General features: G+C 40.3%; 1 protein-coding gene across 14 annotated transcripts; it reads right to left on the reverse strand.

The window, feature by feature from the left end:
- Positions 1-2,139: 2,139 nt before the first annotated feature.
- Positions 2,140-15,181, reverse strand: LOC103701348 (pentatricopeptide repeat-containing protein At3g12770-like). 14 transcript variants are annotated; one of them, XR_005510672.1, is made up of 4 exons: positions 13,333-15,181; positions 13,125-13,199; positions 12,861-12,948; positions 2,852-4,321 (listed from the first exon to the last, which is right to left on the reverse strand). XR_005510672.1 is itself a non-coding variant. In XM_039123575.1 (2 exons), exons 1-2 carry the CDS (start codon positions 15,132-15,134, stop codon positions 4,314-4,316), a joined length of 1,707 nt encoding a protein of 568 aa, XP_038979503.1. In that variant the 5' UTR covers positions 15,135-15,181; the 3' UTR covers positions 2,140-4,313. The 14 variants fall into 14 exon arrangements, 1 of the variants encoding a protein (XP_038979503.1); XR_005510669.1 differs by lacking the exon at positions 12,861-12,948 and having other exon boundaries at positions 2,852-3,872; positions 4,048-4,321; positions 13,125-13,204; XR_005510666.1 differs by lacking the exon at positions 12,861-12,948 and having other exon boundaries at positions 2,852-3,892; positions 4,048-4,321; positions 13,125-13,204.
- Between the last annotated feature and the right edge of the window lie 320 nt (positions 15,182-15,501).

A 15,501-nucleotide genomic window follows, 5' to 3' on the forward strand; every position in this document is an offset into this window, starting at 1 on the left:
GTAGTGAAAGATATTGAGAGCCAGTCACCTGAGTTAGCACTTGTAGCTAAAACTACTCATGCGGAGTCCAACCTTGAACATTCCCCGGTAGTAGTTTTCCTTCTAGAGGAGTTTCATTTTGTAGTCCCTGATGATCTTCTGGATGCCCTTCCTCCGATGCGTGATATCCAACACGCAATAGATATAGTTCCCGGGGCATCTTTGCTCAACCTTCCATAACATAAGCTCAACCCGAGTGCATATGCTAGGATCTGGGATTTAATATTACCGACAGTTGAGTTTGCATATAATAGTTCGGTTAACAAGTCCATAGGTATGAGTCCATTCGAAATGGTGCATGATTACAAACCTAGGCAACCCATAGACTTGTTTTTCATGTCTCATCAGTATAGAGTCATTGAGTCTGCACAATCAATTGCATCACATCCATATTCATTGCATCAAGAAATCAGCAATTGTAGTCACTTTAATAACTTAAAATATAAATCCCTTGCTGATTTACACAGACGTTATAAAGAGTTAAGTGAAAGAGATTACGTCATGATAAGAATTAGGTTTGAACGACTTTCTTCGAAAACGTTTAAGAAATTGCAAACTTGTAGTGCGGAACCGTTCAAAATCTTAAAGAAAATCAGTTCGAATGCATATGTTGTGAATCCTCCTAATGACTATGGGATTAGTGCAACATTTAATATTGAAGATTTAGTCCCATACAAAAAGACAATATTCATGCCTTCTGACCTCTTTATTGATATACCTGCCCATGTTGAACACCCTGACCTATTACCTGCTGTCGAGCCACCACCTCTCAAATTTCATGCACACAGAGAACAAATAGAACATATATTAGATGAGCAGGTTATTTCAACCAGGAACGGTGGCTACCAACGTTACCTTGTTCGGTGGAAAGATCGACCAAAGTCTGACGTGACATGAATTTCCAGAGCCCAGCTGCAGCACCTTGACCCCGATCTTCTGGAGCAGTACGATAGCCGGCCAGACATATACTCGACGGGGTCGAGTTTCTCTCACCCGGAAGGAGTTGATGGGGATATCAGAGCCCTTTATCCAGATGATCCTGAGCTCCCGAATTGAGCCAGACCCGGATTGGGTCCATTTAAGTCCGAGTCATTTTCTTTTATTGCATTATTTATTTTTGTCTTAGTCAAGTTAATTTGGTTCGCTATTTTGTTATTAGACTAGTCAATTGGGTTTATGTAATTGGGTCAATATGTAAGGTCTATATAAAGACCACCCCTCTCATGTATAAGGAAATTGATGATTGAATGAAAAAAATCCTAGCCTCTTTCTTGTTCTTCTTCTTCCTCCTTCTCCCCTTCTCTTCTTCCTGCGTCCCTATAACCTCTTCTTCCTTCTCCCTCTCTTGTTCTTCCTTCTTCTCCTCTTTCCCCGCACTTGTACTACATCACTAATTCTTGATTCATTTACTTACTCAAGGATCATTCCAAGAATTATTGGACCAAAAAAGAAGAAGAAGAAGATGAATTTGATGTTTTTGATGGTAAAAACATGTTGTTACTAATACTTTTATGATGTTTTTGTAATTACCCTTCAATGAATGAAGAATTCAAAAACAGAGGGCCAAAGTGCAATATTTGAAATTTGGATGCTCAACAATGCCCTTTCATTGATTTGAACAAAGAAAAGAGCTCTAACTAGATCGGTTTCATGCTTTAACAATGAAAGAAAACTATCCAATTGATTATTCTAAACTCTAGCTTAAAATTCTCTGAGAAAAAATCTGAGATATTTTTTTTTCTTTTAATTTGCACGCGTGAGTTTGTGTGCTCGTGTGCATCTGCATGCAAGTGAGGTGAGAGTAACAGCAGAAGAACTTGCAGTCAGATTTTTTGTTTTTGCCTAACTCTCAAGGAAATGTTCAGACTAAGAACCTCCACCAGAGTGGGTATCTTTCTTTTACAATTCCAGTAGATCACCGTATAGTACTTCAAAAGAATTTTATAGTTCATCAAATTGAAGAGCTGTAATTATGCATCAAAACAATTCTAAAGTCTATCAGAAGATATACCATGATATGTTAATCTGAAATCTGATGGACCATCAACTAAGTACAAGCTCAAATAATGCACCATCTAAATTGATTGTTATAATTAGATATGAGGGCAAACCTTGATTGTAAAATTTGCTATATTAGAATAATCCTAAACCGTTTCAATCTCTTTTTAACAGATCATCAGTCCAATCCTTTTCTTTTGAGCAAAATTATCGGTCCCATCCTTGACATGCAAGACAAATATAGTTGAAAGTTCACAAGGCTGGGGGATATATCTCCATGTCCAATCAAATGAAGGATAGGATTTTCTTGCAAATTTGGAAGAGGATAGGCACTAATCTTTTTCTGCTTTCTAATGTTATGAGAAGGAAAAGAAAAGGAGCAAATGCTGGTTGAAATCATAGTAACTGAAGCTATCAGAAAGTGAAAAAACCACAGAAATCCCCACAGGATTGAGGTGTGCCATGGTACCATCTAGATGCATTAACCTGCCAACTACTGGAGCTGCATCAGCTGCACTGTCCTAAGAAGGCCTAAAAGAGAGGAAAAATTGTGCTAGAGAGGAAGAAGGATGAAAAAAAAACTGTTCCATGAAAATGAAAGGACAGTAAAGAAAGGGTATCGAAATTGTTTTTGTTTTCCAAAGAGAATATTTGCCATGATGATTGGGGCATAAGCATGAGGCATTTTCATGACATAAATGAGCTACGATTATGGCGAGAAGATTAATATACACTAGCATCAAAGAGGAAGAGATCTGCGCCAAAAATAAATGATATCAAAGAGTCAAAGCAGGAAAGCAAACTAGCAAAGAGATGGCATAGGCCTGCAGCCCGTGTCTATGTTCCAAATTAATTCAGATCCCTGCAGAATCAAATGATTAGGGGCACACCACCATCAACAGGAGAGCATCTAAATTAATCATGGAAGTTTGGCTTGCTATCATTTGCCTTAAAGTCAATCATTAAGTAGGAAAATTTAGGATAGAGAAGGTGAAAGCCTGAAGCTTTCTGAGCTGATGGGAGTTCGGTAGGCAGAACAGATCTCTCACTGATTGAAATAGATGTGCCGCATGGCAGAAGCAACCAAAACAACACAGTCTTACCCTGAATCTGACATTGTTCTATCACATTTCAATTGGCTAGCATCTGAGCAGGATGAGAGCGACAACTTTTGACCCACCATATCATGGGCCACAGGAATGTTTAATTGGGCTACGGATGGTAGCACAACTGCATTCAAGGAAGAGAGTGACAGCGTCTCACATCGAGGGCTCCACATACTGAGAGGAGGAGGAAGACCACAGTGCCAGATGGAGCAGATGCACGTGGATACCATATATTCTTCTTAGTTTGATGCCATCCATGGTGGCTGAGAAGCTGAGATGGAGATCCGACGGCAGACAGAAGCACCCCTGGGGCCCGGCAGATGGAAGCACCCCTGGGGCCATCCTCCTTAACACCACCCTTGAGAGGTTTCCTTACCATCAACCTGTTGTTAGGAGTTGACAGATCGGCGATCATGGCTCCAGGTTCAAAGGACATGGAGAAGAATTTTGGCCATTGGGGCAATCCAGTATCGCCACCCGCATGTGCTGCCATCATGGGCTAGCATTTAGGCATGATGCCAGATTTGGTTAGTAGCTGCTTGTCACTTGTCAATTACATATTGATTAATATTCCACGGCAAAATAAATGCGCGTTACCTCCGACCGTTGATAGATTTGGAATGTTGGTGATGGCTCCCCTTGGATATTTAGCTAACTACACTATTAAGGTCATGCTCACAAGAAACAACTAATCCACCATTCGTAATAATGCAAGATAGATCTGCATCACTTTCATTGCCATTGCACACCTAATGTGAGATAGTATATGAGCAAGCCACATGAAGCACACTGCTCTATAGAGAAAACCAAGAAATAATATTTATACTGGCATATGATAAATAATATAAAAAAACAATGATTTGCAGAACTTTTTGACCAGGGTTAGAGATGACAGTCCACCTACCAAAGTCGGGTTATCATGATGCTGCACTCCAAACTGCTATAATTGTGAAATTATGTTGATGAGTAGATTTCTTCTTCTCAGCATTCAGAAAAACTGTTGAGAGGCAGGCATCGGCATTTGAAGGGTTTCCCACCTGTTCCACTGTTACTTGCCTCTTTGCCTCAGAAAATGGAAAGCGACCAATCAAGCACGTTTTAGTGTCAGGCAGATCCCATCAGCTGCAATGTTTGAATCTGAACTTGTTATCATTTCTGGTACATCGAATTTTACCATCCTGCAAATGCAGTCACCATTCAAAAAGTAATATTTTCAATAATTTGTAAAATTGACAGCGCATTTCCTTCTAGAGAAAGAGAGAGAGAGAGAGAGAGAGAGAGAGAGAGAGAGAGAGAGAGAGAGCAACAGTATAGTAAGTTAAATTCAACTTGGATAAAGATTCAATGTCTTGCGAAATGAAATGTAGCATCACATGACTTTGTCTATAATTTTCCTCTGATGGACTATGTAGTCCTGTATCCCATCCCATATTTTGTTTCTTCTTAAAAAAAAACAGTTTAGTTTAGCAGCAAAGAAAGAATCAATGTCATATGAAAAGAAAAGCAACATCTTATCGGTGAACTGTACTATTGTGCATTGATGGCCATTGCGGTCTTACATTCTGTTGCATATCTTGACTACGCTGCAGAATATTGTAGGTTCAATTCTCAAGGTACTAAATTTAATGAATAGCATCTAGAGAATTATGTTGCATATAGGAACATCCAAAACATATTATATCCTGTTATTGTAAGACAGTAGTATAACACTAACTGTTTACTTGGTGCGATTTTACTTCCTGAAACTTGGTTGACAGAATTGAGAGTCAGTGCTGGTGCAGGGAAACGGATATTCTAAAAACACCTTAAGTGAAAAAGTTCTTAGGAAGCATGTATGGTTCAAGATTCTGAGCAGTTTCCAGAGGAGGTACCACTATCCTATTCCTGTTACTAAGTTATGAAATATAAATATGTGTTGGCATAGAACCATAGATCGCCACTCCTTTTCCAAGTTTAGTGAAGAATCATTTTCAAAGAATTCTGTCTCAAAACATTCAGAATAGGAGAGGTGGGGCTGAGGATAATCAGAAGCAGAAAAGGATGGAAGAAGAAAATGATGTGATGGTCCCCACTGCGAAATCATAAAAAGTATGAGCATACATCACCACTCCTTTTCCAATTTCAGTGAAGAAGCATTTCATAGATCTCTCTATCTCTCTCACACCATTCAAAGTGGGAATGGTAGGGAAGATGATAATTGAAGGAAGAAAGAAATGGAAGAAGAAAACGAATTATTATAAAACTCACTGCAAAATCATAAACTAAAACAAGCTATGCCATCTCTCTCTGAAATTCACACTGACATATAGAGGCAACAAAACACACTTGAAATTCTTATCCTTACAAGCTAGGACTCTTGTGTGTGTTTCCCGTGCAAAACTCCAGAAGACTCGGGGGAAATTGTTCAAACTTGGTTGATTTTCTGGTTGTTACCAGTGCATGAAAGCAGACATGCCTCAGCCACTCATATCACTCTTTGCCATCAAAAACTTTGTTGCGTGAAGCTCATCAACAACAAGCATCTTCTGGCATTAACTTACAGAAATCCCTTAGGTCCTGGAATTCATTTAGATATAAACACTTGTGGTGGATTTGTTAGGCAAATAAATTTACTGCTGCATCCTTGGAGCTAGTATCAGGGGATCCCTTGCCCTTTTATAAGGGAATGAATTTACCTTAACATGACAAGAGTGACCTTGCTAACCGAGAAGGGATTCACATCAGACACAAGCATAAAATAAAAAAACTTCCATAGGGAATCTGGTTAGACATTCTTAATGATCATTACCTTTTCAACGTCAACAAAAACTGCATGACTTCTTACCACATACAGCACTAGTTCACAACATTCACATCAGAACAATCATGCTCCACCAAACATGATGGTTTAGACTTTAGATACAACCTGTTGCACAAGAAGCATTTTAACATCATTTGAGTAAGCAGCTTCATTCTCTTCTTGCTCAATGTCTCTTTTTCTTCTAAAGTAGGGCTACACAATTCACAATAAGGCTTCCAGAAACCTAGTACTTAGTGGTTATACTGTCTAAAATTGCAAGGAATTGGCACCAGAGCTCCTTTGGCACTCCTCTTACAACAAACTTAATTTACCAATAAGAAAGGATGACATTCAGATGGAAGAAATGTCAAGTAATCTTCCTTTTCTACAAATTATAGACGGTTGATTTGGGGGATTGCCTACTTTTTTGTTACAATGTTGACCGTGGTTGGCGGAACCGTCTTGAACCGCCTAGTTCGGAGCCTACTGAGCCGTACAGGCGGAGGACCGGGAAGGGAACCAAAATAAGAAACCGGCAATAGAGGGAGAGAAGGAGAAGGAAACATGTATTTTAAAGTATTCATGCCTTGTTGTTTAGATGTACATTTGCTAGAAGAGATGCATGTGATTGTTGTGTAAGAGATTAAAGAGGCATTTTCTGGGTTCTTATTGGAGCTAGCCATTATTCTCTTTTTGCTGACCAAGGTATAAAAAGCAGGTGCCTGAAGGTAGAAGGAAGAGGTCTCAATATAAGGAGGTGCTTCCAGGATTTGGATGTCAGCTAAAAGTGGAAACCTTAATAATGATCTATTAAGTGGAAAAAACTTCAGGCCTCAGAGAATTTTTGGCATTGGTTTTTTCCTATTTTTTGTTAACAAAAAGCAACACAAAAAGTCCGTTTGGTACTACTACTTTCATTTTCTACTTTTATAATTAAGTTCTCATAATTTTTAGAAGTGTGAAAGCAAGAATATTTTGTTCTTACCATTTTCTTTAACAAGGACCCCCCACTTGAGCAGGGCTGTCAAATGAATGAGCAAATCTTGAGCAGCATGCATTTGGCTTGAAATTTAGCTCAATTTAAGCTTGCAAACCAGCTGAAGATGAGCTTTTTCTTTTTTGAAAACAGAGAAAGTACCAGCTGCACACTTCACTAAGAAGTGTGAAGATACAACAAAGAGATAGAGCACAACTAACATCCTAAAGACTAAAAAGTCAATCACAAATTCAAATTCAAACCACACCTTCCAAAAATGAAGACAAATAACTCTTCACAAAAAAATCCAACGAAATTCAAACTTTCAAGTTCAAAAGTCCCACCACCAAAGGACTTGTTGAAAGTGCCAGAAAGTCGCCAAAACCATGAGCACCCGAATGACAACCACTAACAATGCCAACGTCGGCGACTAGGAAAAATCTCTAATCAACAAGCTAAGACAGCATCTTGGTGGGGGAGCTCGACCATCACCAAAAGCACCCTCACCCCAAGCCACAAAGCCACAGAAAGAGAGAGAGGTGGCGGAGTAACTCGCGTGTGTGTGTGTATGGGGCGGGGGGGGGGGGGGGAACCATCATCATCTCGAACCCATCGCCACGAATTGCTCCACAATCATCATGAATCCTGTAGGCACAAGGCAACAGATTGGAGTCTCACAAACTAGCCAGGAACAGGAGGCCAAGGGGAAAGGATCAAGGTTCTCAACTAGATGAGAAGGGGTGAAGGCAAACCAAAAATATGGGACTCAAGAACACAAATGGTGGAGGGAAAAGAAAAGGAGGGAGAGGGAGAAGAGAGAGAAGAGAGAGAGAGAGAGAAAGAAGAGAGCGTCACAAAATGAGAGCGAGGGCGGAGCAATGGGGGACCACAAGGAGAGGGGAGGAAAAAAGGAGAGAGAAGGGAGAAAGGATAGGGGGGCAGCAGGGGACCACAAACAAGAGAGAGAGAGGCTGATCTATGGGGGACCATAGAGGGAGAGAGGGGCGAAGCCATAGGGACCATGAAAGGGGAAAAAGTGGATCCGAGATCCATACAGAAAGAAAGAAGAAACCAGAGCCCAAAATGCACATAAGAGAGAGAGAGAGAGAGGATGGAGTGAAAGAAATGAGAGAGGATGAGTGATATAAAGAGAGAAAGAGCGGTAAGAGCGGGGAGAAAGATGAAAGGAGAGGGATGTGAGGACCCGTGCGGGCGTGTGTTTAGTCTCACATTGTCCATGCACCGGGTAGATCTTAGGTACTTACGCAAGGCTAAAGAACCCAAATAATACCTTCTACCTAGTCTTTTTGGGTAAGGTCCTGAGTTGTTACAAATGGCATTAGAGTAGACCTAGCCCATGGCCTATGTGGACTAAGGAACTTGCAGCACGGGCACACTGGGGCCGTTCATGGGCCAATCGTGATGCTTGTGATTAGCTTTAAAATGGATTTGGACTCTTAGCCTGGCGAGGACATCAAAGCTTAAATGGGAAAGTATGTGAGGACCCATTTAGGCATGTTTACTTCCATAGATTTTGCGTACTTATACAAGGCAAAGGAATCCAAATGATACTTTCTGGCTAGTCTTTTGGGATGAGGTCCTGGGTCATTATAAAAGAAAGGGAGAAAGAAAAGGAGAAGAGATAAAAAGAAGGGAGGGGAGATTCCCCAACCAAGAGGCCTAGGAGCCTAATGAATAGAGCCAAAGTCTCTCTCCAAATTCAAAATTCAAAATCTAGAATGATGGGAGAATAACATGAGCTAAATTTTTTAGATCAAAATTGGAACAATCCAAACACAAGCTATGATCAGCTTGCACATGTTTGGCTTAGTATGGCTTGAAATAGAAATAAATCTTTATATAATATCACATTACATTTTTATTTATAAAATAGGGATTCTATATTTTGTGATACAAACATTTTTTTACAAATAAGGATATACTTCAGCAATTAGATACCAATCCTTTGTTTGCAATGATGATCACATTGTAACCATTAGATTATCATCTAACGGCTTAGATATGCTACACTTCATAACCAAAAGCCTAACCCTAACACCCCTCTCTCAACCTTTATAACTGCCACAACCACTGTCTTGTCTGCACTCTCTCTAACACCTCTCCTCTAGTAAGTACCAGCTTTTACTCCTAATTGCTAAATCCACCATAGCTAGTGGTTTAATCCTACATGGTTAGCAAATTACTCTCCCTGGACCCTGGCTTAATCCCTTAAAATTCTCAAAATCAGAGCTCCAACTTTATCTTTTCCTTCCTTAACAATTCACTTGCTACAAAGGTTGGTTAAATGTCACCCTCCTTCCTCATTGATGCATGACCAACACTAGGGATGTAGAGTTAGAGTATGTATTATTAACAACGATCGGGATCAGGACGTTAAAGGTGATTGAGATATTGGTCATGATTGTAATCAATACCGCAAACACAAGATACTAGTGCTCCTCTTCTCTACTCATGTACATGATGGCCTACACTTGGATGAGCTTTTTGTCCTATAGCCTCAGCTAGTAACAAGCCACACCAAGCCAACCACAAGCTTAGCTCGCTGTGGACAAGCCGAGCCCACTCTAGGCTAGCTTAGCTCGTGATGTGCTTAAGCTCAAGTGGGCCACCCAATTTTTTGAGCAAGCTTAAGCTAGGGCCAGCTCCCTTGTGTTCGGCTTGTATACATCCTACACCCAACCCCCCAAACCACTTTCTCCCTCCAACCCATTGTTTGTTACCAATATCGCCAACACAACTACTATTGTTGCTACCACTGCTACTGCCACCACCCACTCAACCCACCCTTTCCCTCTCTTCTTCTCTCTGGTGTTAGTCTAGTTCTTGTATAGGAGAGAGCTGTAGAAAATTTGTTTATGTTTTAGTTAACTATGCCAAACATGTTTATGATTTTAGGAAGAACTAAAAAAAATGAAAGTTCTACCAAACACAACCTTACCAATTCTCAAAATTGTGATATTCCACAAGTGCTACCAAGAGTAGGAGGGCTGGAGGGGTTAATGTATTATTGAGGCTACATGTCCTTATCCCAAAAATGGCAATCATTTTGTGAGCCACAGCTTCGAGGTTAAATCTCCATCATCTGAACCCGCGATAATAGATTGTAACATGATGAAGACCATAAGCGAAAAGATTAGAAATCTGTTAAAAATTGTGTACTTCCATTGCACTGCCTCCATTAGGTGGTTGAGTATCTACTAAATGGGTGAAAAAGAAGCAAACCCAACAAGGAAAAAGGCTCACCAAATAGTTGGCTCATATGGTAAATTATTGTCCAGAAAGTGAGCTAATTTAACCACCTAATGTTAAGCAAATTAGTCTAATTAGTCATAACAATTACATCTATCCATACCCTCATTAAGAATCTTTAATATCACTAGAAGGCGCTTAGCATGGTTAAAGGGTTGCTTTAGCATGCAAAAATTAGTCACATTACCCAATAACAACTACATTTATCCATGTGCTCATAGAGAATTTTTGCTATCACTACAGTGAGGTTAGCATTGTCAGTACTACCTCTACTGGCTTGCTACAACAAAATCTACGCCTTATCCTAACAAAGATTACAAAACATGACTCAAACTTAGAAGACTCCCCGTGTGAATTAAGTAGAATATTCATGATCAACTATTAGCCCGACATCGATCCTCCGATATGTTGTGCTAATTGCTAACTTCACTAGCTTAATTGCTTAAGCCACTTAGCGGGCAGGGCTAAGCAACCCAAGAGCTAATGAATTATAGAATAAGAACATTAAAATGAAAGATATTAATAGAAATTTTCAAGTGAAAGCAATGAAAGTGAGCACCTAACTCCTTTATAGGCTAGGACTTGCATTTTTATTATCATGTTTAACATAGATTACCTAAGAAAGTGGAAATGCAACAAATTTCTAGTCATTTCACCTCAATGCTTATGTAACTAGATATTATACCCTATGTTTACAATATTCTGTTATAACCTGGACTTCATTGTCACAATCTGCAACTGGAATCATCTAAAAAAAATGAAATGCACACTGTCGAAAAGGATCAATAACTTAACCTGGTCTAACATTAAGCATTTGAACAACAGATATAATGTAGGACATGTCCCTTCTCATCCTTTTTCAGTCTTTCCATTGTTTAATTGCTGGGTATCTGATTAGTTGTTGCAGGACACCAATGTGAGGAATAGTGGTGTCTCTCAAGTCTTATGCATATTCTTTTCCCATTTTCCATAAGAGGAGGAGACATAGAAAGGAGTAGGAGAATGACTGCCCAGCTCACTCAGAACCTGAAGATCACATTCTTTTTCTCTTGTACCCGACCTGCTTGCTAACTCAGATGCATTCACTTGAACCGAGGATTAATTTACTACAGCTATGTTGATGTCGATTCATGACCAACGCATGTCCAATGTCTCTAGTATAACATAGTGTTGCTTGACTGCATTATTAGAAATTTAAAGACTTGACACCATGCACATCAGTCAATTATACAAATTAGAATTAATGCATAACATAACCTGTTATGAGATTTTCTTGTCTTCAATAGGATGTTTGTGTCAATTCACTGTCTATTGATCTTGCTCTCCCATATTGCTTTGAGATTTTCTTGTCTTCAATAGGATGTTTCTATCAATTCACTGACACCTTTATGGATCCTGCTCTCCCATCCATTCATATGAGGGGTATATTCTTCATTGAATTAAAATTCCATAGTCCCTTGGTAAAAGCCTGGTTCGTATTCTTATTTGCCATTTGACTTATCTTTGCTTCCTTTTAGCTTTTTTAAAATTATTATTTGGCCATTGTCTACAATTCCTAGAATAAAGAAAAATATGTCCTCAAGCTTCCCCTCCTCATCAACTACTCAATGCAATATGCACCCTCATATTTAAAGGAGCATATTTGAGCTTATATGCATAGGACGGGAAAAATCAGTATTTTATCCTTTATTTGTAGGACACTAAAAACTCTTATAATCTTATGTCTGGTTTCACCCTATCCATCTAAGGTAGGATCATATCAAAATGTTAACTTTAATGAAACTAGCATGGATACACCTTTTCTATGTATAGTGTATACAAATATAGACTAGGATCCACTCAACTAGATTTCAAGCTGAATCTGCCGGTGGAATTGGAAGATGGGGGTTCGATGCCGATGACCTAATATGTTGGATGTGATATACTACGTCTAAATTGCTCAGAGACCAAAAATCATATGATTTGGAGACCTCTAGCCCACACATGAAGTGGTAAAGGTGGTGTTCAAACACAATACAATGCCCATTTTGCCACTTGATGCACAGGCTAAGAGCCTCCAATCACATGATCTAATCTTTAAGCAATTTAAAGGTAGTAGATCACATTCAATGGCTTAGATTATTAATGTGGACCCCATATTACATTTCACGTGACCTAAAAAGACTTAAAATCTGGTTGATTAGATACAGTTCACCACTCTCTCCACGTGTGTCTACACTCTGTATATATATGTATATATACAAGTATGCATGGTGTGTCTATGCATTTGATTTTCTCAAACATGAGGTTTATAAGTTCCCATGGTCACTATATCAATGTCAAGATTAATTTCACACAAAAAAATGTAATCCAACAATATTTGGCTAAAGTTGGAAACCATCAGATATAATAGAAGCAATTGAAATGGCAGGTTTAAATATGATTTAACGTAAATAATAAACAACTAAACCTGATTAATTGAAAAGAAGATATGACTACATTCTAATGAAATTATGACATATTAGAAAATAAATTTGTGAACTACATTTCTATAAGAGAGTTCTTATGGAGTTGGTGATTGAATTTTAAATCATATGGGCTTTTACATGATTGTTTGGCATTATATGTTGTAGATATCTTCTTAGAAAATAAGCAAAAGTAATGATAAACATTATAAGAATAGCGGCTCTTAACAGAAGGAAAGTGTTCTAACCTCAAATTGTGGTGATAATATAGGTTTAAAAAGGTGCACTATTCACCTCTATTCATTTCTAATAAATTTCGAAAGCCGTTCTACTTATCTGCAAAACCCAAATGGTATAGTTTACTATTGTTCTCAAAACACAATAAGATGATCACAGAGAATTTCATTTTCCCTACCTATGGTACAAAGCATTGAACAAAGAAGCAAGCAGCAAAGAGTAACACAAAAGGTTTTAATGGAAAAAGCCATTTACCAAAAAGGTTAAGAAGAAACCTGGAAAAATCAATAATAGCACCATTTTGTTTAGGCTACAATAAGATGGTTCAATTCCTCTTGCCATGCATCAGACTACTCTGCATAGAATAGTTTTACCATCTCATGAGTTGAGTAAGAAGCTTAGCTAGGATCTCATGATCAATTATAGGGTCAGCCAAATAACTAATGTCAAAAAACCAGCTTCTAGAAGCTTGTGTAAGATTACCAAGAGTTGAGAACATGACCAGCTCCTTTAATTGCCAATAAGAGTTTATAACAAAGCTCATATCTGGACAACAGTGAAACTTATCTAGAAGAAAGTAACATACTGTTGACATTAATCCAACTGTACCCAGTCATCTTTCTCAACCCTCGTTCTTTCATTCTTGTCCTCACTTGTTCCACGCAATCCCATCTTCCAGAAGAGGCATGTAAATTTGATAGAGATACATAATTTGATGGATTCTCTGGTTCTGACTGAAGAAGGAACCTGGAAGCCAGATCTTGCATTTTCTGGTTATTATGAATCACAGAAGCACCAAAAAGAGCTCCCCAAACACTAGAAGAGGGTGCAACTGGCATTGAATTTATAAAATCCACAGCTTGATTCAGCTGGCCAGCTCGTCCTAACATATCAACCATACAGGAACACATCTCAACACTGGGAAAAACACCATGGTTCTTTACCAAAGAATTATAAATATCAACACCTTCAGATATCAAACCCACCCTATCACAGGCTGAGAGAACTGCTAAACTGGTTATTTGATCTAGTTTGACTCCAAGACTGCACATTTCATTAAACAATACAATGGCTTCTTTTCCCTTGCCATGAATACCATAGCACGAAATCATCGAGCTCCAAGAGATGACATCCTTATGCCAAGATTCATCATCAAATATATGTCTTGCATAATTCAAGCTTCCACATTTGGAGTACATATCAATTAAAGCATTGTTCAAAGAAACTTCTCCATGCAAATCTGCTCTGATGGCAAAGCTGTGAACTTGCTTCCCATCCACCAAACTTGCAAGAGATCCAATTGCAGGGAGGACACTTACCAAAGTGACCTTATTGGGCACTAAGCCATCTCTGAATTGCATCACCCGGAAAAGCCTCAGAGCTTCTTTGAAATCCCCATTCTCCACATAACCCGCAATCATGGCTGTCCAAGCGACCAGATTCTTGGACGCCATTCCATCAAAAATCCGCCTTCCAAAATCCACATGTCCGCTCTTTGAGTACATGTCGATCAGGCAACTTCCCACATGGAAATCCGAACCCAGACCCAGATCATTTCTTAGAACAAAACAATGGATCTCCCTCCCACGAAGCCAGCTACACAAAGGTAGAATAGTTGTGACCGTGAAGCCATCCGGCTTCACTCCTTCCATCTGCATCCGAATTATGACCTTCCACACCTCCTCCTCCTCATCCAAGCCATCCCTCAAACTCACCAACTCAGAAATCAGCACATTCCAAGAAGCGACACTCCTCGCAGGAATTTCATCAAACACCTGCCGAGCATCATGGGGACTCCCGCATCTGAAGTACAAAAGTATCAGGGAGTTGGCCATCACGGTGTCGGAGCCGAACCCGAGGCGGATAACGAGGGAATGGATGCCTCTGCCGGTGCCGGAGTCGACAAGCTCGGCGGAGGCCTTGGCCAGGATGGCGAGGGTGAAATGATCAGGAGATTGGTGAGTGCGCATGCGGCGGAAGATGGCGAGGGGCTCGATGAAGAGGCCGGCGCGGGAGTAGGCGGCGAGGAGGGCGTTCCAGAGGAAGATGTTGGACGGGGCGCCGGTGGCCGCGGCGGAGTCGAAGACGAGGCGAGAGAGGGAGGGGAAGCCGAGGCGGGAGTAGGCGGAGATGAGAGCGGACGAGAGGACGGGGTGGCGGTGGAGGCCAATGGGGAAGGCGCGGGCGTGGGCTCGATGGGCAAGGCGGAGGGAGCCGGCACCGGCGGCGAGACGGAGGAGGCTGGAGAGGGACCGGACGGCGGCCGAGGGGGAAGGGGAGAACATCGGGAGAGAGGGAGAGGAGATTGGGTAGGGGCCAAGGTTCCGATAACGGCGTTATTCCAATATAACAGCCTTCCATTGCCGCCGACGGTTATAACGGTAATCTGAGCCGTTATTTGCCCGATGACAAATGGGTAGTTCTAAATACACCCCCCCGATTGCTCAGGACACCCCCCAAAAACCAAAAATAAAATACCCAAACTAACCTTTAGTGTAATTACCATATTGCCCTTGAAATTTTCTCAGCACACCCCCCTTCCTCCTCCTCCATCTCCTCCTCCGTTTCGTTTTGAAAAGGAAAAAAAAAACCACCCCTCAAACCCCCCTTAAACCCCTCGATCCATTTACATCGTTTAGGCGATCTTTGAAG

The sequence above is a fragment of the Phoenix dactylifera genome, chromosome 2 (assembly GCF_009389715.1).
Source record: "Phoenix dactylifera cultivar Barhee BC4 chromosome 2, palm_55x_up_171113_PBpolish2nd_filt_p, whole genome shotgun sequence".
Classification (NCBI taxonomy): domain Eukaryota; kingdom Viridiplantae; phylum Streptophyta; class Magnoliopsida; order Arecales; family Arecaceae; genus Phoenix; species Phoenix dactylifera.

Bases quoted from the DNA above. Each gene is read 5' to 3' on its own strand.
- LOC103701348 (XM_039123575.1), bottom strand. From the start codon at position 15,134: ATGTTCTCCCCTTCCCCCTCGGCCGCCGTCCGGTCCCTCTCCAGCCTC.